The sequence below is a fragment of the Oncorhynchus tshawytscha genome, linkage group LG16 (genome assembly GCF_018296145.1).
Source record: "Oncorhynchus tshawytscha isolate Ot180627B linkage group LG16, Otsh_v2.0, whole genome shotgun sequence".
Classification (NCBI taxonomy): Eukaryota; Metazoa; Chordata; class Actinopteri; order Salmoniformes; family Salmonidae; genus Oncorhynchus; species Oncorhynchus tshawytscha.
Genome location: NC_056444.1, coordinates 68,545,703 through 68,570,623, shown reverse-complemented (window position 1 = coordinate 68,570,623; position 24,921 = coordinate 68,545,703). Strand labels below are relative to the sequence as shown.

The 24,921-nt window shown below is 42.3% G+C and overlaps 3 protein-coding genes across 8 annotated transcripts; 2 read left to right on the top strand and 1 right to left on the bottom strand.

Moving 5' to 3' along the window:
* The first annotated feature begins 860 nt into the window (after positions 1 to 860).
* LOC112215215 (double-strand-break repair protein rad21 homolog) lies at positions 861 to 15,674 on the top strand. Of its 6 annotated transcripts, none has more exons than XR_006079095.1 (14): positions 861 to 1,308; positions 1,610 to 1,800; positions 5,034 to 5,163; positions 5,489 to 5,588; positions 9,267 to 9,370; positions 9,516 to 9,623; positions 9,758 to 9,862; positions 10,696 to 10,854; positions 11,078 to 11,307; positions 13,391 to 13,478; positions 13,641 to 13,789; positions 13,942 to 14,050; positions 14,530 to 14,607; positions 14,925 to 15,065. XR_006079095.1 is itself a non-coding variant. In XM_042299538.1 (14 exons), exons 2-14 carry the CDS (start codon positions 1,654 to 1,656, stop codon positions 15,102 to 15,104), a joined length of 1,677 nt encoding a protein of 558 aa, XP_042155472.1. In that variant the 5' UTR covers positions 862 to 1,252; positions 1,610 to 1,653; the 3' UTR covers positions 15,105 to 15,674. The 6 variants fall into 6 exon arrangements, 5 of the variants coding, with proteins under 5 accessions (XP_042155472.1, XP_042155473.1, XP_042155470.1 ...); XM_042299538.1 differs by having other exon boundaries at positions 862 to 1,252; positions 13,942 to 14,040; positions 14,925 to 15,674; XM_042299539.1 differs by having other exon boundaries at positions 862 to 1,308; positions 13,644 to 13,789; positions 13,942 to 14,040; positions 14,925 to 15,674.
* A 777-nt stretch (positions 15,675 to 16,451) lies between these two features.
* Positions 16,452 to 21,847, top strand: LOC112216199 (syntaphilin-like). Its single transcript, XM_024376024.2, has 5 exons — positions 16,452 to 16,597; positions 18,129 to 18,243; positions 18,454 to 18,588; positions 18,946 to 19,095; positions 19,387 to 21,847. Exons 2-5 carry the CDS (start codon positions 18,200 to 18,202, stop codon positions 20,645 to 20,647), a joined length of 1,590 nt encoding a protein of 529 aa, XP_024231792.1. The 5' UTR covers positions 16,452 to 16,597; positions 18,129 to 18,199; the 3' UTR covers positions 20,648 to 21,847.
* A 953-nt stretch (positions 21,848 to 22,800) lies between these two features.
* LOC112216218 (peptidyl-prolyl cis-trans isomerase FKBP1A) lies at positions 22,801 to 24,700 on the bottom strand. The gene is made up of 5 exons (XM_024376054.2): positions 24,587 to 24,700; positions 24,424 to 24,471; positions 23,794 to 23,906; positions 23,420 to 23,595; positions 22,801 to 23,234 (listed from the first exon to the last, which is right to left on the bottom strand). The coding sequence occupies exons 1-4, from the start codon at positions 24,672 to 24,674 to the stop codon at positions 23,467 to 23,469; spliced, it is 378 nt and encodes a 125-aa protein (XP_024231822.1). The 5' UTR covers positions 24,675 to 24,700; the 3' UTR covers positions 22,801 to 23,234; positions 23,420 to 23,466.
* Between the last annotated feature and the right edge of the window lie 221 nt (positions 24,701 to 24,921).

Sequence of the window (24,921 nt, the reverse complement as noted above, 5' to 3'; positions counted from 1 at the left end):
AAACAGACAGTGACGCTGTCTTTGTAAGATACCTTGCTACTCATTAAATACAAGCGGATTAATCTGGCTATTTGCCATTTGTTTCAAAATGAAATGCAGTTAACCATTCAAGACGTTCATCCCTTTCACTCCCTTCCCTCAACACTGTTCACTCCCTCTCACAACTGCTCTTTCTTTTTCCCTCCCATCTCCCTTTATCATCCCCCTCTCTACACTCTCCCTCTGATGAAACCCTCAAGTGATTATAGTGGGTCATGGGGTTTGGATCCTCTTGCTACACCAGCTGTTCCAGAGCTTCCGACTGCTCATGGCACACAGTCAGCGCACAATGCAAATTTATTTTGCCGTGTTTATTTCTCAGCCTGCTGTCCACGCCTCAGAAGATACTGGGGGGCATTTCTGCTCTGGTGTGTGGTGTGTGTGTGTATGCTGGAGTTGGTGTGTGTGTTTGTGTGCGTGTAAATGAGTAATTCCATTTCGCCTTGTATTTATACAAATGTCAGTTATGTAATTAGTATGTCAGTAGTAAGGTTTGTCCTGCTCACTTGACGGGTGGCTTGGACTTCTTCAGATAATATTTTTTTTAGGGGCTTATTTGAGTACCTCAGTGAGTCATTAATACTATTTCATGTGCTTTTAAGTTACTGAAATAGTAGTAGAGGGAGATGTATTTCAATGAAGTCAAATTAAGAAACAATACAGTTTCTACGGCCCAGACGAGAGCACAAAACACTACTAAAGAGGTATCATTATAAGCGACAGCAAACAAAAAATCTAGGATTTACCGAGGCAAGAGAGTAACAGTGCCCCCAGCTGGTTATAACAGGAAGCACACTGGAGTGAATACATTTAAATGAGCATCTCATGCCAAAACAATTATGGTTCAATTTAGCTAGTTACTGTAGTTAATCAATGAACTGCCACAAACTTTGGATGTCATAATAAAATAGTTTGTATTCGTTTTAGGGTTGAGCAACTTCCAACTTTTTAGTTGGCGCTGGCATGCTCTAGCGCTCACGCAATTTCGGGATAACGAAACATGATCTGTTCAAATTGACAAGTTTTACTGTAGCTACTTCAGAGATTTTTTTTTAATGGTCACAATCAAAACTGTTGCATAAAAACGTTTAAACCTCACGCATGTCACCCGGTTAGACTAAAACCACACGATGTAACTAAATTGTTATCTATCACTTTGCTCGAGACAGGTTGCTCCACTCTCGTGCCATGTTGGTGCCAAATACGCGGTAATGTGAGTAAATATGGTTAATCTCGCGCCATTCCATTACTTATTTTGGACTGAAACGTGTGAGTATCAAATTATTCTATTTTATTTGGAAAAGGGTGGTAAAATGATTTAGACATTTTACATTTTCTCCATCTAGTTAGTATTAGGGACAGATGTAAACGAAGGTAGCTAGCCAGGTCAGAGGTTAGCTCCAGTTTGTTGTCAACGACGCGTTCGATAAAGAGGCTTTTTATCATACCATGAGCTACAGGAACGTTAGCTAGCTAATGCTTGTTATAAACAAATATTTTGCAAGTGAATTGTGCCGTATCCCATAGAAAATGAACCACATGTAATTGTATTATCAAACCAAACCCGCAGCAATATCAACAGTGAGGACCAGATAGACCACCAAGGCTTTGACCATGATGTTCTACACTCAGCTCCTTACTTCCAAGCGCGGGCCTCTGGCCAAAATCTGGCTAGCAGCGCATTGGGAGCGCAAAATCACCAAAACTCATGTGTTTGAATGCAATTTGGAGAGCACCATCAAACACATAATCTCCCCGCAGGTAACAGTACACTTTGTTTTGTCTTCCTAAATATATAAACAGTGAGAAAATGTATTTGCCTCTGACTGAGTTAGCTCACCATGTTCTTTTTGTCCACAGTAACTTACTCCGTTATCCAATGAATAATACCTTGCCTTTCAGGTTTCGTTTTCGTGGCCATAGCTATATACATGTCTCAAAGTATATGAAATTGTTTCTGATACAGCTCTCCACATTAGAGGTCGACCGATTATGATTTTAACGCCGATACGGATTATTGGAGGACCAAAAAAGCCAATACCGATTAATCGGCAGATTTATATTTAAAAAATGTATTTGTAATAATGACAATTACAACAATACTGAATTAACACTTATTTTAACTTAATATAATACATCTAATATAATACATCAATAAAATCAATTTAGCCTCAAGTAGATAATGAAACATGTTCAATTTGGTTTAAATAATGCAAAAACAAAGTTTTGGAGAAGAACGTAAAAGTCCAATATGTGCTATGTAAGAAAGCTAATGTTTCAGTTCCTTGCTCAGAACATGAGAACATATGAAAGCTGGTGGTTCCTTTTAACATGAGTCTTCAATATTTCCAGGTAAGAAGTTTTAGGTTGTAGTTATTATAGGACTATTTCCCTCTATACCATTTGTATTTCATTTACCTTTGACTATTGGATGTTCTTATAGGCACTTTAGTATTGCTAGTGTAACAGTATAGCCTCTGTCCCTCATCGCTCCTCCCTGGGCTCGAACCAGCAACACAACGACAACAGCCACAACATCGAAGCAGCGTTACCCGTGCAGAGCAAGGGAAACAACCACCCCAAGGTTCAGAGTGAGTGAAGTTTGAAACGCTATTAGCGCGCGCTAACTAGCCAAGCATTTCACTTCGGTCACACCAGCCTCATCTCTGGAGTTGATAGGTTTGAAGTCATAAACAATGCAATGCTTGACGCACAACGAAGAGCTGCTGGCAAAACGCACTTATGCGCCTGCTTCTGCCTACCACCGCTCAGTCAGATACTTAGATACTTGTATGCTCAGTCAGATTATATGCAACACAGGACACGCTAGATAATATCTAGTAATATCATCAACCATGTGATTATGATTGATTGTTTTTTTATAAGATAAGTTTAATGCTAGCTAGCAACTTACCTTGGCTTACTGCATTTGCGTAACAGGCAGTCTCATTGTGGAGTGCAACGAGAGAGATGCAGGTCGTTATTGCGTTGGACTAGTTAACTGTAAAGTTGCAAGAATGGATCCCCGAGCTGACAAGGTGAAAATCTGTCTTTCTGCCCCTGAACGAGGCAGTTAACCCACCGTTCCTAGGCCGTCATTGAAAATAAGAATATGTTCTTAACTGACTTGCCTAGTTAAATAAAGATTAAATAAAGGTGTTTTAAAAAAAATGGCAAATCGGTGCTCAAAAATATAGATTTCCGATTGTTATGAAAACTTGAAATCGGCCCTAATTAATCAGCCATTCCGATTAATCGGTCGACCTCTACTCCACATACAGTGGGGAGAACAAGTATTTGATACATTGCCAATTTTGCAGGTTTTCCTACTTACAAAGCATGTAGAGGTCTGTAATTTATATCATAGGTACACTTCAACTGTGAGAGACTGAATCTAAAACAAAAATCCAGAAAATCACATTGTATGATTTTTAAGTAATTAATTAGCATTTTATTGCATGACATAAGTATTTGATCACCTACCAACCAGTAAGAATTCTGGCTCTCACAGACCTGTTAGTTTTTCTTTAAGAAGCCCTCCTGTTCTCCACTCATTACCTGTATTAACTGCACCTGTTTGAACTCGTTACCTGTATAAAAGACACCTGTCCACACACTCAATCAAACAGACTCCAACCTCTCCACAATGGCCAAAACCAGAGAGCTGTGTAAGGACATCAGGGATAAAATTGTAGACCTGCATAAGGCTGGGATGGGCTACAGGACAATAGGCAAGCAGCTTGGTGAGAAGGCAACAACTGTTGGCGCAATTATTAGAAACTGGAAGAAGTTCAAGATGATGGTCAATCACCCTCGGTCTGGGGCTCCATGCAAGATCTCACTTCGTGGGGCATCAATGATCATGAGGAAGGTGAGGGATCAGCCCAGAACTACACGGCAGGACCTGGTCAATTACCAGACGAGAGCTGAGACCACTGTCTCAAAGAAAACCATTAGTAACATACTACGCCGCCATGGATTAAAATCCTGCAGCGCACGCAAGGTCCCCCTGCTCAAGCCAGCGCATGTCTAGGCCCGTCTGAAGTTTGCCAATGACCATCTGGATGATCCAGAGGAAGAATGGGAGAAGGTCATGTGGTCTGATGAGACAAAAATAGAGCTTTTTGGTCTAAACTCCACTCGCCGTGTTTGGAGGAAGAAGAAGAATGAGTACAACCCCAAGAACACCATCCCAACCGTGAAGCATGGAGGTGGAAACATCATTCTTTGGGGATGCTTTTCTGCAAAGGGGACAGGCCGACTGCACCGTATTGAGGGGAGGATGGATGGGGCCATGTGTCGCGAGATCTTGGCCAACAACCTCCTTCCCTCAGGAAGAGCATTGAAGATGGGTCGTGGCTGGGTCTTCCAGCATGACAACGACCCGAAACACACAGCCAGGGCAACTAAGGAGTGGCTCCGTAAGTAGCATCTCAAGGTCCTGGAGTGGCCTAGCCAGTCTCCAGACCTGAACCCAATAGAACATCTTTGGAGGGAGCTGAAAGTCCGTATTGCCCAACGACAGCCCTGAAACCTGAAGGATCTGGAGAAGGTCTGTATGGAGGAGAGGGCCAAAATCCCTGCTGCAGTGTGTGCAAACCTGGTCAAGAACTACAGGAAACATATCTCTGTAATTGCAAACAAAAGTTTCTGTACCAAATATTAAGTTATGCTTTTCTGATGTATCAAATACTTATGTCATGCAATAAAATGCAAATTAATTACGTAAAAATCATACAATGTGATTTTCTGGATTTTTGTTTTAGATTCCGTCTCTCACAGTTGAAGTGTACCTATGATAAAAATTACAGACCTCTACATGCTTTGTAAGTAGGAAACACTGACGATTTTGCAGGTTATCATATACTTGTTCTCCCCACTGTACCTGTAGCCACACAATGAGCACATCATCTGTAATATATGATATAGCCCGACTTAGGCTTGCCCCTCTTGTCTGTTTTTATGTCTCTGTGCTTGTGTGAAATCATCTCAAGACAAAGATCGGCTTGCGGACTTTTGGCCACCTACTCCTGGGAGTAGTGAGGATATACTTGAGAAAAGCCAAATATCTACTTGTTGACTGCAATGACGCTGTTGTCAAAATTAAAGTAGCCTTCAGACCAGGTTAGCCAAGCATCCCTTTTGTGTAGTCAATGTCAACATTTCAAGGTGCTGCAATCTAGAGCAAAATATACCATATTAGGGTCTGGTGCCTGGCCTTAAATGATAACAAATAAAGTGTATAGATTTATTTAACAAAAAAATCATTTAAACTTTTTTTTTTTAACCTGGTGCTGCAGCCAGTCCACAAGGTGGCACAGCAGCCCTCTTACATGCTTTGTGTAGAACCCTGCATTTTAAAGACAGGATATCCATGCTATTCTGATAATTGGAAACATATCAGTTGAAGTCTTGTATAAAATTATACATTTATTTCTGTCACCATTAGGACAGACGGACATGCCTGTTGAAGGACTGGAGGCCACACTTAAAGCCATCACGTTGATGGAGGATTTCACTGACTTCGATTCCCAGCTACCAGACACAAAGTACGTTTGTTTTCCTTTCTCTCTCATTTAACTCACTCACATTCAAAACCAAAATGTATGCTCCCAATAAGCCCTACCCCATTAAGGCTAGTGTCAGTGTTTCAATTAGTGATGCACCGATATTACATTTATGCCCGATACCGATATCCAATATTTTCCTTGCCAAACAATCTGATGCCGATAACCGATATAAACATTTTTAGCAGCCTTTTAAGGATTCTAGTACAGTTAAATAGTTAACACACACACATGGACGCAGCGGTCTAAGGCACTGCATCTCAGTGCAAGAGGCGTCACTACAGTCCCTGGTTCGAATCCAGACTGTATCACATCCTGCCGTGATTGGGAGTCTCATAGGGCGGCGCACAATTGGCCCAGTTTCACCCGGGTTTTGCCGGGGTAGGCTGTCATTGTAAATAAGAATTTGTTCTTAACTGACTTGCCTAGTTAAATAAAAGGTTACACACACCACCACATTGACCAAAAAGTTATTTTGTTGGCATTTACATATGTCCCCATTACCAGTAAAACATAATCAAAACCTATTTCTTTCACTTACTTGCTGTGCTGTTTCATTGTTAATTCGTTCAGTCGTTTCATTCTCAACCAGGATTTCTATGCAACGCCGTTTGGGTCTTTGCATGTCAAATAACACTTGTTGACCAATCAGGACCTGAATATGATTGCACATCACACATCACATTTAACGCTTTCATAATTTTTTAACGTAGTTATAACACATTGATTACACTATCACTCGTATTTCATATGTTCCAACGATTCATCGATACGTATGCTATGATGCTGGTGAAGTTGTCTCGCACATCTACAGTGCTGGTCATAAAAAAAACTAGCTCAAACAATGTTCTTCGCCTAAAACATAGCAAAACTACATACTCTGTTTCAGTAGCTATAGTTAGCTAGCTAACTATATAGCTAGGTGTCATCTAAAATAACCCTAATTTATAAGACCGTTCTTATTTGATTAATGGTGTTCTGACCCATCTATGTGAAGCTAGCCACAATAAGGATTATCCACAATAGTGGACTTTGCGGTTAGTCTTCAAAATAAAAGTATGGTATAATTCTACGATTTGTATTCATTTGCATCACTGTCAATGACATACTTTTATTTTGAAAGCAAACTGAAAAATTCCACTATTGTGCCTGATCCTTATTGTGGCTAGCTTCACAACACATAACCCGGTCAGCCTCACTAGCCAGATGAAGCTAGCTGGCTGCTTATAACGTTAGCTTTGGGCAACAAGGTTAAGTAGCTGTCTAGCTAAACTCAGCAAAAAAAGAAATGTTCTCTCATTGTCAACTGTGTTTATTTTCAGCAAACTTAACATGTGTAAGTATTTGTATGAACATAAGATTCAACAACTGAGACATAAACTGAACACGTTCCATAGACGTGACTACAGAAATTGAACAATGTGTCCCTGAACAAAGGTCAAAATCAAAAGTAACCGTCAGTATCTGATGTGGCCACCAGCTGCATTAATAAGTACTGCAGTGCATCTCCTCCTCATGGACTGCACCAGATTTGCCGGTTCTTGCTGTGAGATGTTACCCCACTCTTCCACCAAGGCACTTGCAAGTTCCCGGACATTTCTGGGGGGAATGGCCCTAGCCCTCACCCTCCGATCCAACAGGTCCCAGACGTGATCAATGGGATTGAGATCCGGGCTCTTCGCTGGCCATGGCAGAACACTGACATTCAAGTCTTGCAGGAAATCACTCACAGAACGAGCAGTATGGCAGGTGGCATTATCATGCTGGAGGGTCATGTCAGGATGAGCCTGCAGGAAGGGTACCACATGAGGGAGGAGGATGTCTTCCCTGTAAAGCACAACGTTGAGATTGCCTGCAATGACAACAAGTTCAGTCCGATGATGCTGTGACACACCGCCCCAGACCATGACGGACCCTCCACCTCCAAATCGATCCCGCTCCAGAGTACAGGCCTCAGTGTAACACTCATTCCTTCGACGATAGATGCGAATCCGACCAACACCCTGGTGAGACAAAACCGCAACTCGTCAGTGAAGAGCACTTTTTGCCAGTCCTGTCTGGTCCATCGATGGTGGGTTTTTGCCCGTAGGCAACGTTGTTGCCGGTGATGTCTGGTGAGGACCTGCCTTACAACAGGCCTTCAAGCCCTCAGTCCAGCATCTCTTAGCCTATTGCGGACAGTCTGAGGACTGATGGAGGGATTGTGCATTCCTGGTGTAACTCGGGCAGTTATTGTTGCCATACTGTACCTGTCCAACAGGTGTGTTGTTTGGATGTACCGATCCTGTGCAGGTGTTGTTAAACGTGGTCTGCCACTGTTGGGATGATCAACTGTCCGTCCTGTCTCCCTGTAGCGCTGTCTTAGGCGTCTCACAGTCAGGACATTGCAATTTATTGCCCTGGCCACATCTGCAGTCCTCATGCCTCCTTGCAGCATGCCTAAGGCACATTCACGCAGATGAGCAGGGACCCCGGGCATCTTTCTTTAGGTGTTTTTCAGAGTCAGTAGAAAGGCCCCTTTAGTGTCCTAAGTTTTAATAACTGTGACCTTAATTATCTACCTTCTGTAAGCTGTTAGTGTCATAATGACCGTGCCACAGGTGCATGTTCATTAATTGTTTATGGTTCATTGAACAAGCATGGGAAACCGTGTTTAAACCCTTTACAATGAAGATCTGTGAAGTTATTTGGATTTTTACGAATTATCTTTGAAAGACAGGGTCCAGGAAAAGGGACGTTTCTCTTTTTGCTGAGTTTATTTATTTGCATGAATTGAAGTTCAATTTCAATAGGCGAACAACAAGTGGCAACCTAGCTTAAACTTTCTCACAAGGATTCCTAAATCATTGCTAATAATAATGAAAACGACTGCAGTTTTTACTGGTAATTGTTTTCTGGCTGGTTGTATTGGTGCTAGCTAGGTACCAAGCTAAAGCTAGCTACACCAGAAGTTACGGTCGAACAAATGATGCTTTATTACCAACGCGGTATTGTAAACACATCGTTCATGTCCGGTGTTTGCTTGTTTGCAGACTTTTTTGTACAGCTTTGACAGTGCTACTGTATTTTTTTTGACACTTAAAAGACCCAAATGGCATTCCATAATATGACAGTTTGTCGTGAAGCTAACAGCAGTGATGCTATTACTGTGTAATTCCAGTACGGCAACGGGCAACATCTGAAAAATAGCGCACTTGGTGGTGTGCACCGGTGCTCAACCAGATGGCAGAAGCCAACATCACCCATGACAGAGAACGGTTGATTGTCAAGGTCAATGAATTCCATTATCTTGGCTTTAATGGACTTCGCCTTTGAGTTGTCTTGTTGAAAATGTTCTACTCTTTCATAATGACTGCTCGACTTGTTGACTGCTCGATCCACACAGCAGACATTGTGGGCTAGGTTAGGAATGCTTTGTTGCACGTGTAGCGCAAAATTTTATGTGGTGTCATTAGTCATGTACTTTATATAGGTATGAATGTCAGCTTTGACATCGGTTTTGCACATCGGCTTTAAACTAGACATTTGCAGATATATGTTCACCGATATATCGAGCATCCCTATATTCAATAGATCATGGTGGTGTGGAAGCTTCACATAGCAGTATTATGATGTTTATATCGAAAAGTAATTTATTTTCTCTCCCCTCTCTGACCCTAGTGCCATAGATGTTGTGGACCATTTTTTACTGAATCAGTGCCGAACAGAGGACATCACCCTCAAAGAGGATTTTGGAAATAGCTTTCTCACATTTGATGACTTTGGTAAGGGTTAGGGTTGCTACTCTACAGTGCCTGCCTGTGTCTCTTTCAATGTTATTTTCCTTCTCACCATAGCCCACCTTTCTCTCCTTCACTCACATTTCTGTCAGTAACTTACTCTGACTTACTCGGTTTCTAATATTTGTAGGTGATGAGACCCAGTCTCTCCAAGGGGGCATGTTAGATGTGAGTTTCCTGAGCCTGGCCCAGCACGGAGATGCTTTTGGCGATGAGGACAAAGGCATTGACATCTTGGGTAATGTCCCGACCTGGATTTTTAGCAGCAGATTCACTTGAAGATAACATATCTGTTGCACATCTGAACACATCAAGAATGTTTCAAAGGCAAACCTATGCAATGTCTCAAACCCCTTTCCAAATTCTGAATAGACTTCATGGCCAGTTCCAGTGAGAATGCTTTTTTGATGGACCTTTTCCCAGCCGAACCTCAAAATGTGATGCCAGAGATTGCCCCCATGAACATTAACCAAGAAGGTGATTCTTTTGTGTTTATTTTGGTAGTCTTTTAGGAAACTTTATACCCTGTCTAAATATTCAGTGTAATTGTAGATATGAAGGGGTCTACATCTGTATGAGACTACCAAAGACAGTAAGGTATGAAGATAAGCAGAAACTGCTTCTCCAATAGATATCCCCGGTAGCGATTGTAGGCGATGTCATGGCGTCGTTGGCTAGCTAAGCTCATGCGCAGAAACACGTCACCGGGTCTAACAATCGGCTTGTGCCAAACTGCACGAGCAGTTCCTTTGATGTAAAGTTGTTTTTGACAGAAATGAAAACGTGTCAGTTTGCTACTTTAACGAGGTTGTAGTAATAACTTTTTCAATACTTAAGACATTGGCTCAAATCTAGGTTGTGACTTTTGATTTAGAGGAAAATTTACAACTAAGGAATAATTTTTCACTTCTCTCATTGACTTCTCAAACCCCAGCCTGGTCTGCTTGGTCTGTTTCACCAGCGTTCCCAGAGCTGTTCCCAGAGGTCTCGCGATGTTGCGCCTCTGGGTTTAGAATCTCTGTGGTTATACTTTGTGCAAACTTTGAAGCACCCTCTCTCACAGCACGCGGCAACGCATACTGGAAAATGATAATTTCATTATTCATGTGCTAATTCCACTTTGCTGTAAACTTTGCAGGGAGTAAATTGGATTTTTCCATTCTTGAAACTTTTCCCAAAATTGGGTGCTTTATCATTATTACGTTATACAGTGAAATATTAATCAATTGTATGCTGTCCGTGTCGACTTTATGTTTTCACAATAGTAGACTGAGACAGCATGCCCTTCATTCCACAACCCTGCATTGCAGGTCGTCCAGACTCTCCTACATCTGTACCCATGGAGGAGGATCGCCCTGTCCTGAATGAGACAACACCTGTCCTGAATGAGACAACACCTGTCCTGAATGAGACGACTCTGTTGGTCAATGAGGAGGAGGGCTTCGCTCTGGAGCCTGTCGCTGTGACCCGTAAATATTTACCTGCCTAACAAGCAACATCTTGACACCACAAGGCCATTCTCCGAAGCACACTTACTGTCCCTCAAACACAACTATCTAACTGGACACAACCTATATCATATATCAAAGCCATAAGTAACACATTACCTTCTTACTTATTATCTGTGGTAGAAACTCCCAAGTGTGAAAAGCACAGGTAAGGTAAGCCATTGGAGTTAAAGTTTGTCCTTAGCGACCTTAGAGAGGAAGAAGGGGAAGAGGAGAAGGAGACTGGTGGTGGACCAGGCCAAGGAGCTGTCCAACCAGGCCATCAGGGAGCAGCTCACTGACTATTCAGATCTCACTGCCCCACTGGACATAGCCCCACCCACCCACCAACTCATGCAATGGAAAGAGAGTGGAGGGGTGGACATTCTCTTCAGTCACCTCTGTGTCCATGTCATTCATCCACACCTTCAGCAGGTAAGCCGGGTGTGAAATCAACATTATGTCCCATCATAGGTTGACATATTTACCTTTAATCAAGTCAAATTGTATTGGTTGCAAACACATATTTAGCAGCTTGTGTTTATAGCTCCAACAGTGCAGTAATATCTAACATTACACAACAATACACACACATCTAAAAAGGAAAAGAATGGAATTAAGAAATATATAAATATTAAGACGAGCAATGCCAGTGTCCGGAGTATAAATATATATACTGTATGTGATGACATGTATATACAATATGAACAGTATATGAATAGAGTATGTAGTATATTTGAAAAATAATATATGTACAACAATAGTTAAATAGGATAGGCCTTGATTAGAATACAGTATATACAGTTGAAGTCGGAAGTTTACGTACATTAACTCGTTTTTCAACCACTCTACAAATTTCTTGTTAACAAACTATAGTTTTGGCAAGTCGGTTAGGACATCTACTTTGTGCATGACACAAGTAATTTTTCCAACAATTGTTTACAGACTACAGATTATTTCACTTATAATTCACTGTATCACAATTCCAGCGGTCAGAAGTTTACATACACTAAGCTGACTGCCTTTAAACATCTTATAAAATTCCCGAAAATGTCAGGGCTTTAGAAGCTTTGTATAGGCTAATTGATGTCATTTGAGTCAATTGGAGGTGTACCTGTGGATGTATTTCAAGGCCTACCTTCAAACTCAGTGTCTCTTTGCTTGACATCATGGGAAAATCAAAAGAAATCAGCCAAGACCTCAACAAGTCTGGTTCATCCTTGGGAGCAATTTCCAAATGCCTGAGGTACCACGTTCATCTGTACAAACAACAGTACGCAAGTATAAACACCATGGGACCAACCAGCCGTCATACCGCTCAGGAAGGAGACGCGTTCTGTCTCCTAGAGATTATTGTACTTTGGTGCGAAAAGTGCAAATCAATCCCAGAACAACAGCAAAGGACCTTGTGAAGATGCTGGAGGAAACAGGTAGAAAAGTATCTATATCCACAGTAAAACGAGTCCTATATCGAGTTAACCTGATAGGCCGCTCAGCAAGGAAGAAGCCACTGCTCCAAAACCGCCATAAAAAAGCCAGACTACGGTTTGCAACTGCACATGGGGACAAAGATCGTACTTTTTGGAGAAATGTCCTCTGGTCTGATGAAACAAAAATAGAACTGTTTGGCCATAATGACCACTGTTGTGTTGGGAGGAAAAAGGGGGAGGCTTGCAAGTTGAAGAACACCATCCAAGCCGTGAAGCATGAGGGTGGCAGCATCATGTAGTGGGGGTGCTTTGCTGTAAGAGGGACTGGTGCACTTCACAAAATAGATGGCATCATGAGGTAGGAAAATTCTGTGGATATATTGAAGCAACATCTCAAGACATCAGTCAGGAAATTCAAGCTTGGTCGCAAATGGGTCTTCCAAATGGACAATGACCCCAAGCATACTTCCAAAGTTGAGGCAAAATGGCTTAAGGACAACAAAGTCAAGATATTGGAGTGGCCATCACAAAGCCCTGACCTCAATCCTATAGAAAGGTTTTGGGCAGAACTGAAAAAGCATGTGGAGGAGGCCTACAAACCTGACTCAGTTACACAATCTTGAGGAACCAATGTTCCATGACTATGTACATAGGGCAGCAGCCTCTAAGGTGAAGGGTAGAGTAACCCGGTGGTAGCCGGCTAGTGACAGCGACTAAAGTTCAGGGCAGGGTACTGGGCGAACGCCGGCAAGTGGTGGCTATTTAACAGTCTGATGACCTTGAGGTAGAAGCTGTTTTTCAGTCTCGGTCCCAGCTTTGATGCACCTGTACGGACCTCACCTTCTGGATGGTTAGGGGTGAACAGGCTGTGGCTCGGGTGGCTGAGGTCCCTGTTGATCTTCTTAGCCTTCCTATCTCATCTGTTATACTAAAAAGTACACATTTAGCTTAAGAATGTTGTTCCACTTAAGTCAAGCCTTCAATATATAAATGTTGGATTCCATACTTAAGTGAGGAAATTGAGTTCACAGTGATGTATAGAAGCAGTGCATTTAGTTTCAACAACTGCCCCCATTCTGCCTCTGCAGCTATATTCCAGTGATGTGTTTCGGGGGAAAACAGATCGAGTGGGCAATGAAGATGACCGTGAAGAGATGAGACAGGAGAGACATGAGGGTAGGAGGTCATATTCACACAGAGCAACACCATGTTATAGAAATGATCGTCTGAGAATACAAGTCATTACATTTCATGAAATTGGGAGAATTGAATTTCATATTACCTTTGAACTGTTATGTTTCCTATTTGGGTTTATTAATTTTATATGTGTGTATACAGTAGAAAGCGACGTGAGCGACCTGCCCAGTGAGTTCAGTGTCCTGCATGAGACTATGGATCCTGAGAGAATGGGACACAATGTGGAGCTCACTCCTCTGTACCACAATGGGACTGACAACCCACCTGAGGACGTCTGGGACACAGTACATGTAAAGAGTTCAACATGAACACTAGATAAGATTTTTTCACCATTAAAAAGTGTTTATATATTTATTCAACCAGGTTTTCCCATTGTCTATAACTTTTTCTGACAACATTCATTGTTCCCCCTTTCTCCTTTTCTCTCTTTTTCTTGTCTCAGGATGAGAGTAGATTTGAGCTTCCTTCGGAGGATTCCATGCATGTTCATCCTTCTGGAATGGAGAGGGAAACTCCATCGAATGTGACATGGAACACACAGGTTCACACAGGTTCTTTCACATGCATTGAATACACACACATACTCGCACAGTTACACACAGAAAAGCACAAACGGGGCCTCCTGAGGCGGCGCACCCATGAGGCGGCGCACAATTGGCCCAGCGGCGTCCGGGTCATGGGAGTGTTTGGCCGGACGGGATTTCCTTGTCCCATCACGCTCTAGCGACTCCTCCTTTTGGTGGGCCGGGCGCCTACAAGCTGAATTCGGTCGCCAGCTGGACAGTGTTTCCTCTGACACATTGGTGTGGCTGTCCTCCGGGTTAAGCAAACAGTGTGTCAAGAAGCAGTGCGGCTTGGCAGGGTTGTGTTCCGGAGGACGCATGGCTCTCGACCTTTGCCTCTCTGGAGTCTAGGGGAGTTGCAGCGATGGGACAATACTGTAACTACCAATTGGATATCACAAAAAATGGGTAAAATAAATAGTGTGGTGTGATGTGATGTACTACAGTACACTCTGTAATGTCTACAGTCTATGGTGGACAGCCAGGATGACTTTGAGGAGAGGAGGATGACCAGCCGAGCTCAGAAACTACTAAACGCTCTCAAAGTAAGAACTCAGTACCCCTATGCAGCATGGCATCCATTCTTACCCTTTGTCAGCTTGCTAGCTTGATTACAATCAGACCCAGAAATCCACCGAATCACAGATGACGGATTTAAAAGATTAAAGGGCATGATTAGGGGACAGTTGGTGGAAATGAAATTGCTGCAATGTGCGATTGTGTGTTGTGTTATAACAAACTGGGATGGGATTTTCCCTGCTTTTCTGACATTTATCCTTTATATAATCAATCCGTAACTGACCTATCCCCTATAAACAAAATTCAGATTTTTCTATGTTGTCCTGATGACATCCCTAAACAGATTCAGAGCAGCAGAAGCAACGCCATGTTCAGCCTGCAGATGCTGTGTGAGAGGAACAGTCGCTCCCAGGCCTCGGCTACCTTCTTTTGCCTCCTGGTGCTGAAGAAACAGCAGGCCCTGGACCTGCACCAGAGCGAGCCTTACGCTGACATTATAGCCACACCTGGACTCAGGTTCTAAGAGGTGAAGACACCTGCTAATTGTGCCTCGTTCATAGACTCACTGCTATCTGTCAATAACTGCACAAAACTCCAGCGGTCTAGACACCCTCGTCATACGTCTCATAGCATGGACACTAATTAAGAACTGATTACACCAATAAATATTATTTGGATAATATTTATCAAACTTGGTTGTGATATCCAGCACTAATGAGATAGTTATGTCACCTCTATGAATCTCCCAGGACCCAGACACAAGTCACTCCCTTTGTGAGAAAGCAGGGCCTGCTACAAGACATAATTTGGACAGGGTTAACATCTGATTTGTCTCATTGGGTCAGAGCAAAGGTTTTGGAATGTTCTGTTGTTGTTTTGTTCAGGAGCTTTAGGTTTACTTTACTTGTTTGAATAAGATGGTTTTGTTATTGTTCATTATGCCGACAGACTAGGATTTGTTGGATTTACCAATTTCAGTAATTTAATAAGGGTAGTTTTAGTACAGTGTTTTTAATTAAGGAATTGTTTTTGTTCTTAACGATCTGTAAGTATAACAGTGAATTTTATTCAATTAAATGTATGAGCAGCCTTCTTCAATGTTTGTAAAGTATGTATTTCAAGTCTCAATTAAAAGAAGTACAAGTTCACCATAGAAGGATGTTGAGCTAATACGTTGAAGAGTAATGAGGATACAATGGAAATGATTTTAATGAATCTATTTCATTACACATCTACATACAACACTGTTGCCCTGGCCTGATACATTTTTGGTTCCAAACACCCATGCCCCTTGTAAATAAACATGTTGGCAAGATACTACCATCAGACCATCCCCAGATGCCCCACCATCGGTAGGTGTTAGATAATTGCCGAATGGTGCGCCATGATTCATTGTATCTTTACGAGAATCCGATGCATTGTACGTAATTACCAAAATATCTTCGTAGCAGGTTCTCAGACCTGTGTGAAGCTAGCCACAGTAAGGATTAGCCACAATCGTGGAATTTGAGGTTTACCTTCAAAATAAAAGGCTGATACCCCATTTCATGGACTGAAGAGCCATAGGTAAGGCTGTACATTGCAATGTGAATGTTCATTACTCACAATAGGCTTGAATATTGAGGTGATTTCCCACATTTGAAGTTCCTTAGTATGACCTATGACGCTATTTGTGTAAACGTCCGAATTGTAATCATTGGATATCACTGAGTATTTTTAATTATTGTCTTGTTGAATTTATATAATAACATTCCGACCTTGTTTTGCATTAGTGCAATTATTGCGTGATTCCACTGTTATGTTTGAATCACAATGGGGAACTTTTATTTTGAAGGCGAACAGCAAATTTCGCTATTGTGGCTAGCTTCACACAGGTGGCTCCCGGCATGGACTCTCATCAGCAGCACAGTAACCATCTACTTGCCACTGGTGACGGTTCTCAAGCGTCCATACACAAGTCCGGAGGGGACATATTCTACTCCACGATGTAGGACTATTTATCGGCCTGCAAAAATGGTAAATGTTGAGAATCGTATCATCTTGTTAGTGTACTGCTATGTCAGAGATCACAGAGTCAGGTAATAGCTGCATCAGAGAGGAGGCTGGTGTATTGAATCCCGGTAGCCTATGTAGGGCACAGCCAGGGCTAAATTCGTTTGTCACCTATTTCTGCCTCGTCCCGAAGATTCCAAACGTTGGATGGAATGTTTGTGTTCACCGGAAAGTGATGTTGGCTGGTAGGATTTTGCTTTTAGATATGCACTGGCATATAATCTATGGTATAGTAGTTGTTTTCTATAATGTCAATGTCTCTCGTAGTGACGCACGGAGATGCAACTGATATGTTTAGTGCTAATTGCTTTCTGCGTCTTGCCCATTCATCAACAGCGCACGCGTCTATAGGAAAAGAAGACATTGATTAAAATATTGCCAATTGTAGTGGTAATGTTCAGTTTGTTCATGAGCGAAAAGCCTGTACAGCGCTCCTTGCCCTTCTGCATTGTACAGATGACGTAAAGCACCATGCTCAACCTTATTCAGTAATTTCCCAGAAACCTAGGTAGGTGGCATTAATGTGAATCAAATGATCAGCCAACATTAAACCTTATTCCCGTTAATTCACCCTCATCCTACAACCCAGTTATGCCGTCTGCTGCTGCTCACAATTACATAAGAAGTACATTGCTTGACCCACCACCTGTTGTGCAGAGGCTCTACATTATCCACTGTAGGGTAGGCATAGTTGTGATCCCTGGCTCTCCCATGCTTTCCTGTATTGATCAATTGTACTGTGTCCTCAAATGTCCCATTGGCACAGTGACAGTAGACAACCATATCACATGGCATATCACAGACATGCCATGTCTTTGTATCTCTGAACTGCTTTGTGCTCAGCAGGGATTTTCTCTTTGATCATACTTTTTTGCTCTATTATTGTTTGAGCTAGGCTGCTCAGCTCAGTCAGCCACAGATGTGCTGAGGCTGCAATTCTGTTTGCACAACACTTGTTTCTGTACCAACTGGTCTGGTTTTGTTTTGTTATGTTATTTGTTATTTTTGGCTCTTGGTTCATTGGATTTTGCCGGTGGATATTATGATTTCTGTTTATTCCCGGCTGTCTGTGGTTACCAGGGATGGGTTGTGCAGCAGTGAGATGGGCGATGGACTCACAGAATGCCCTGTCTCTGCCCTGGTCTGTACTGTGAAAGGCTTCTTTATCTGTTGAAGGGCTCCTGATGGCCAGACTGGTTTACTCATCAATGGGCTCCTAACATGCAGGGCAGTCAGGGCCACAACAAACAGCAGGCCTACAACACCCCCCCCAAAAAAAAAACAACAACTTTATTATCTTATGATGAATGTGTTTTTTTAATACACAGTTTGAGACCATGACATAGGATTATGTCCTTGCCCAGGGATTAAAAGTGGTATCTGGTGGGTAGAGGAAATGTCAACCAAATGGATCGCTTTTCTATGTTCGTTTTTAACGGATTATCTCCTGTCTATGTCCATTCTGTTTTCTCTATCTTTGTACATTATGTCACAGTCCAACTGTAAGCCATCTTCCTAGACTTCATATTGGAGCCAGCAGCAGAGCGATAGTGGTGGTCCACACCCATGTCACTCCCTCCCAGTCGGAAGCCCTCTGCAGGTCAGCGCAGGTACTGCTGCTGCCTTCTCTCGCTATAATTTTTTTGCTGTGTGATGATCCCAAGTGATGATGTATGAAAATGTTAGGGTAATATAGTACCACATGTATAGTGAGTGAGTTTTTGGAAGCAATCCATTGATTTTGTTTGTTTTCTTAATGTTTTTGACTGAAGATAAGAGTCTCATCAATGTGTAACATTAACGTAGCCTCTCTGTTACAGGCGGTCAGTGGCTACTAGCAGTGGGCGCCATTCCCATAGCAATGCCTCCAATACCAACACTTACCCCACCAACACTTATCCTGGCAGGGCTAGTGAGGGCAGTCCTACAGCCCGGACATACCCTGGCACACCCAGGTAAGATACAGCATCTGTACATCATATGCAAGACACAAGCAAACATAGTTTTGTTTTAGGAATTGTTTTTTTTTTAAGGTTGAGCCCAAAATATCATGCAATAAAAATGATTCAGAAGAATACCAAGCAAATGTTTTCAGTAAAAGGTGTAGCATCTGCCTTGCAATAAAAGGGGGGGAAAGCATTTCATGTAGTTTTGAGATTCATAATTTATTTTAAAAACCGAAAGACCCCACTGATATCTTCTAGCCTCTTCCTCAGCCTTTGTTATGATGGCAGTTTTTATCTGATGATTGATCTCTGATGCATAACTGGTAATCACTATACACTCTCCTTCACACCCCTATGCAAACCCAGGTGTCAGACGAAGCACACCACCTGCAGTGATAACCATGGGATCCGTCCTCCCACACCAGAGCAGTACCTCACACCCCTGCAGCAGAAGGAGGTGTGTATCAGACACCTGCGAGCCAGGCTAAGGGAGAATGTTGAGATACTGCAGCACAGGTGAGTCCGGAGGGATGCGTTGTGACAAGCAGAATGTTCCTGATCAATGTGATACTTCAGATCTAATGGCCAATAGAAGTGTCTCATTCACAACCCAGCTCTTGGGTTGCATTTAACCACACTATGACTCCAAAAATAGCAACATCAATAACGGTCTTCCATTTCACTACAGAAACTGGGATTGTATCTCAGACTTCTCATGCCTCTCAAGGCAAACCACACATTGATTACTTTTACTTGGGAAGCCCTCATATTCTCAAACCCCTCCCCCTCTCTCCTTCTCTCTCTCAGGGACAGTGAGATAACTGAGATGAGGACCCAGCTGTGTCGGATGCAAGAGGACTGGATAGAGGAGGAGTGTCATCGTGTGGAGGCCCAGCTTGCTCTAAAGGAGGCGCGCAGGGAGATCCAGCACCTACATGAGGTTGTGGAGACAGTACGATCAAATCTCGGCACCCCAGAAAAATCCCCCCACAACCAAAAGCCATACCTTTCACCGCAGGGACCCAGACCAGTCAAGTCCCGCTCATGTGGTTGCTCCCCAGCCAGCACCCTGAACCGCAGCACCACCTACACCCGGCTGAGCAGTGAGGGCCTGCATCTGGACCGCAACGGAAACGTCCCAGGGCCTGACCTGCGTGCAGCGGCACGGGCAGAAGGGGGACGGACCCACCTGCTCCTGGAAGCAGCCCTTCTGTCAGAACAAAACCCAGTCGGCTCCGCCCGTGGCCCCTTCTCCTCCACCATGCCACACTCCTCCACCTACGAGAGACTGTACAGAGGAGGGGCTGTCCTGCCCGTCTCCCACTCCTGCCATTCCCTAGGTAACAGCTGCAGGTGCAGCGGACACACCTGCCTCCCGCATCACCACCTCTTCCTGCACCTCCCTCAGGAGGAGCCTCCGGCTGCAATGGCAGCGGCTGCTGCTGCCCCTGTGACAGATGTGAAACCGGAGGTCCGATCCCAGGCCTGCAGCCCCACTATGACCTGGGTCTCAGAGGAAGGAGGGGGAGAAGAACTAAGCATCATCTCCCTGGCAACAACTGACATCACCCCAGCCTACTCTGAACAACAACCGTTTCCTCCCTTCTTGTCTTCCTCCCCTCCTCCCCAGCTCTCCTACAACCTAGAACCGCTGCCTCCAGATGGCCCAATGGAGATGACAATAATGCCAACAGTGGCCCAAACCTGCCAGCCCAAGCCTGTGTCATTGTATTCACTAGAGAGGCAAGGGAGTGTGACAGTGGTGGAGAAGGAGGAGGCTGTTGAAGTTGAAGGTGAAATTGTTGTGGAAGGGGAAGAGGGGGAGGAGGGGGCTCCCCAGCGGAACTTCTGGAGCCGATACTTCCTGGTGGACCTGTTGGCGGTGGCCATGCCGGTAGTGCCGACAGTGGCCTGGCTGTGCCATGGGGCCCCTCGGGAGGTCATGCCTGTCTACCACATTGGCTCTCTGCTACGGGGTTGCTGCGCTGTGGCCCTTCACTCTCTGCGACGCAGGGGATGTGGCCGGGGCCATGAACCCACAAACATGAATGGGGCGACCGATATCTGACAACTTTACTCTTTAGCACACTGACTCCCCTCACAGTAACCATGCAACCCCAACCTCTTACGAGCCACAGCCACAAAGGCAATTATACCGACTTTGATTTGGACTTAAACTCCTATTGCTTTTTATTCTCCACCCACCACGTCTGATTTGAGGATGAACTTGAGATTTACATTATCTGATTGTATTGCAGTTGACCTTTGTGAATTTTGTTTATTGGTTACAGTAGACAGGAATTAGGCTAATTGTATAGTTCAAGCCTGTTTCTGTTAGATTTGTAATCATGCCTTGCTATCAAAGAAAATCTAATGCAATAGTGATTTGATGGGGAATGCATGAGCCTGCTTAAATGGACTTTTTGACATGGGTCTACAGTGTCTCCCGTAACTGTACATTGCATGTAACCCTGAGAAATGTTCAGCCTTTTGCCATTACCTCACTTTAAACAGACTTGCTACATTTGAACATTGAAGACTTTGATGTATGCTCCATGAATCTTCTAGTGTTGTCTTTGAAATTGGGGTGAATATGGTTCATCTTGTTAGAAACATCAGCAACATTTTAGTTTAGTTTCTAGAGCTAAGTGAATGAGGGATCTGAGTAGGAGTTCTAGTTGAATGTCTTTTAATTATTTTTGCACAATGACTGAGAGATAGAGAATCTATTACATTTCAGGGATCCAAAGTTTATCTTCTGGTTTCATTCATTTTTATTTATAGTCCAAGGATAAGATAAACATTCTGAATAAGACTAGCACTGTCACTATCCATGCAAATGCTGAATGCCAGTGCAAGTCATAAAAAATGCCAGCTAGGTATTTATTGTTAAGGCACATATACCATTTACAAAATTTCACAATTTACAATATTAAGAATATGATCAATAGTTAGCCTAGATATTTGTTTCAAACATTGCACTTTTTTCCCCACCTTTGGGACTATACTGTAATACTTTAAGTTTGTAGTGGCTTTGCATGTCATCAAAACATTAACCATGCCAGTCTTCTTTTGAGCCACATCGTGCCACTAAAGCTACATTGACGACAATTATTCAAATTCAGTAGTCAATATCAATGAGAAAAAGCAAAGATGGAATGTCTTTACTTGGGTTGATAAATTGCACAAAAAGCTGTAGAATGCAAAGTGTAAATAGCTCTGGATGTATTTCCTCTTCCCTTTGAAAATAAACTGAAAGTTGCCTTTGTCTGTGTGTCATCTATTGAAGTGTGCTCTGAGAGAATTAGAGACGCATTAGAGATGCCTGGGAATCAATATGAAATAAAAATACATTAGGGATGAGGAACAATTGTTTTCAACCAATGGGGTGAGAGTTGACTCATTGTGTGTTTGGGGAAATTTAACCTTACAGATGCATAGCTTGCTGTACAAGTTCCTTCAAATCTGCTTTTAGCACTTCACTAATCCTCTGAAAACAAAATCATGCAACTTCACAAATCTTATGGTACAATTATGGAATAATACTGTGAATGATATTTGGCCCAAAACAAAGGGTCTCTATTTTGCATTCCCTTGTGATTACTAATGGTGTTCAAATATGCCCTCAGCACTTCTCAGAACAACACTAGAAATAATTGGTATACAGTTGTCAGATACTGTGCAGCATTAAATCAATGATACAAGAAAAATTGGAGAAATCAGACCAAACTATCCTAGTTAGAGAACAAGGTCAAGCCTACTGGGGGATAAAGGGTGATAATTTCGTTGAAACATACCATAGAAAATTCAGCCATTTTGTCACTCGAGAGGACAACTACACCTGCCGGCATGCGAGTTCTGCACTACAATAATGACTATCTTTAATTACACATGTAATATTTGGCCTTACCAACAGTATGTGCCACGCTTGTCTGTCTACACAGTGTTTAATTCAGAAAGTTAACATGACTGGGAAAAATATTTATTAACCAAATCATCAATTTTTTTATTTAAAATGAAAATTCCACCCAAAAAACTATTTAGATATGTTTCAATAGTCCATTGTTGGTAGTCCCAAAACATTTTAAATGTCAGCAATCATACCAGCAGTATTTATGTATTTTGAAACTTTTATCTCTAAAACTTGATTGATGACTTGGAAAACATTTTGGGTGGTTCTCATTTCAGAAACTTCTGCAATCCAATTACATTAATCCAATCTATTTGGGGAGTCATTTATTCATAGTTTTTTTCTCGATTATCATGTCCACAATAACACATTTTCTGAAAAGCAAGGCCACTCAGAGCCACAAGAATGAGATCAAATTGAATATTTGTATAATGATACTTTATCCAAAATTGTGTCAGTACCTACCCCTGATGGCAGGTATGACTTACAAATTTCACAACAAAAAAGACCATAAAAACATACATAACAATAAAATGACATGACATCTGAAAGGTATGGCCTATGACTTGTTAGGGTGTTCTACTACAAGATATCAAGAATAAGGTATTTTAAGCAAGTGACACATTTGAATATAAATGGAAAGGAGAGTGAAGTGGTGAAGCTGTAGATGTGAGTCTTTTACAGGAGTCAAGTGCATTTATCTTCCTTTTGCCTTTTCATCCATGTTCCCGAGATAGGAGTCAACCTGTAGAAGGGGACAGGGATGCAATTCTGTGGTTAACAGAACAGACACGACCGAGGGGATTATGGGAGATGAGCACCAAAGCTTGTTAAACACATCAATGAGCACTTAAGCTCATACAACTATATGTACTCCAACAATGTAGTAGTGCAATTTGAACAGGCTATTTGTCTGCAGAATTGTCTCACCCTGAAAATCTGAGTGGAATTAAACATGTAGTAAGTGCACACAAACATCACTCCAGGCCCATCAGCTCCACGTCAAAGATGAGGGTAGAGTTGGGTGGGATGATACCAGGGTGCCCTTTGCTGCCATAGGCAAAGTCCGGCGTGCAGGTCAGAGTTGCCCTCTGGCCCACACTCATCTGTGGGGAAGGTGAAACAAAAAGAGGTCATAGTATTATTGTTGAGACACCGCTAATTTAACCCTATAATGGCTTGTGTCCTTGCAAATCACGCACAAGCCAATTTTAGATTTTCTAAATTATTGAAACAAGTGGTGCAATCGTACAAGAGAATAATGGGGATATCTAATGCAAACACACCCAGGAGACCCTTCTTACCTGGCCAACCCCCTCCTCCCAGCCACGGATCACCTCCTGCTTGCCAATCTTGAACTTGAAAGGCTTGCCTCTGTCCCGGGAAGAGTCAAACTTGGTTCCATCCGTCAGTGAGCCTGCGATAGGATTGAGAGAAGATAAACATTAGTTACACTTGCCGAGTTAAATCAAAATTAAATAAATACAGCCGTGTACCTAAATTACATTCTGTCCCCTCCCAAATTGCTAGCTAGCATCCATGGATCAAAATATTTAATTACAGTCCATTGGACAAACATTATCGGCTACTGGCTAACTAGCCAACTTATTTGCTAAAGATACATTCAGCTTAATTAAATCCATTCTCACTGATTTGAGAAAACTGTCAATTAGCTAGCTAGCAAGTAGTAGTATGGCAACTAGCTACAAACGTTAGCTTAGCTAGGGTGTAACGTTACAACTACTTTAACCGTAGAAAATACTTTATTTAATTAGCCAAGCAAATCGTCGAACTAATTGTTAGTTATGAGAGATAATATCCGTTTGGCAGATTACACACATTATATAAATAACATGTACTTTGTTGCCGAAGCAAGTGGAAAACTGACAATAGCTAGCTAAGCTATCAAGCTAGTGGCTAGCTTGCTGACTCACCGACATAATGCACAACGCATGTCTGTCCTTTTTTGGGAAATGTCTGTCCTAAAAGATGGAAGAAATTGAAAGAATTAGCTATGTATTGTGTTAACGACTTAATATTTTGAATTTAGCAACATCCTCTTGACTAATTTAATCATATTTACAGTTTTTTCCTTACCATCACCCGGGGTTATGGTCTCGATTTCTACTCCCATTTTACTCTCCGACGCACTACAATGCAAAAGGAAACTGGAAGTCAAGCTCATTGAATTCAAGAAAGGGGGGGGCAATATAAAATGGCCAATACCAGTTATATGATGAGAATTCGTGTATGCCTACTTGGTCATATTTTAGTCGCATATACATTGATGTAGTGGCATTTTTCAAGGGAGATGATGATAACATAAAAATAACAACTGGTTGACAATCAAAAATGTATAGAAAGATACAATAATTAAAGTTGATGTCATTAACCACGTTTGCAATCTAGTTATGCGAGTAGTCATACCATTA

Coding starts and splice junctions, on each gene's coding strand:
- LOC112215215 (XM_042299538.1), top strand. CDS start 1,654: ATGATGTTCTACACTCAGCTCCTTACTTCCAAGCGCGGGCCTCTGGCC. Junction 9,624..9,757: donor CAAAGGCATTGACATCTTGG/GTAATGTCCCGA, acceptor AATTCTGAATAG/ACTTCATGGCCAGTTCCAGT. Junction 9,863..10,695: donor CATGAACATTAACCAAGAAG/GTGATTCTTTTG, acceptor CCTGCATTGCAG/GTCGTCCAGACTCTCCTACA.
- LOC112216199 (XM_024376024.2), top strand. CDS start 18,200: ATGTCACTCCCTCCCAGTCGGAAGCCCTCTGCAGGTCAGCGCAG. Junction 18,589..18,945: donor ACATACCCTGGCACACCCAG/GTAAGATACAGC, acceptor ATGCAAACCCAG/GTGTCAGACGAAGCACACCA. Junction 19,096..19,386: donor GTTGAGATACTGCAGCACAG/GTGAGTCCGGAG, acceptor TCTCTCTCTCAG/GGACAGTGAGATAACTGAGA.
- LOC112216218 (XM_024376054.2), bottom strand. CDS start 24,674: ATGAGCTTGACTTCCAGTTTCCTTTTGCATTGTAGTGCGTCGGAGAGT. Junction 24,472..24,586: donor GACCATAACCCCGGGTGATG/GTAAGGAAAAAA, acceptor TCCATCTTTTAG/GACAGACATTTCCCAAAAAA. Junction 23,907..24,423: donor ATGCGTTGTGCATTATGTCG/GTGAGTCAGCAA, acceptor ATCCTATCGCAG/GCTCACTGACGGATGGAACC.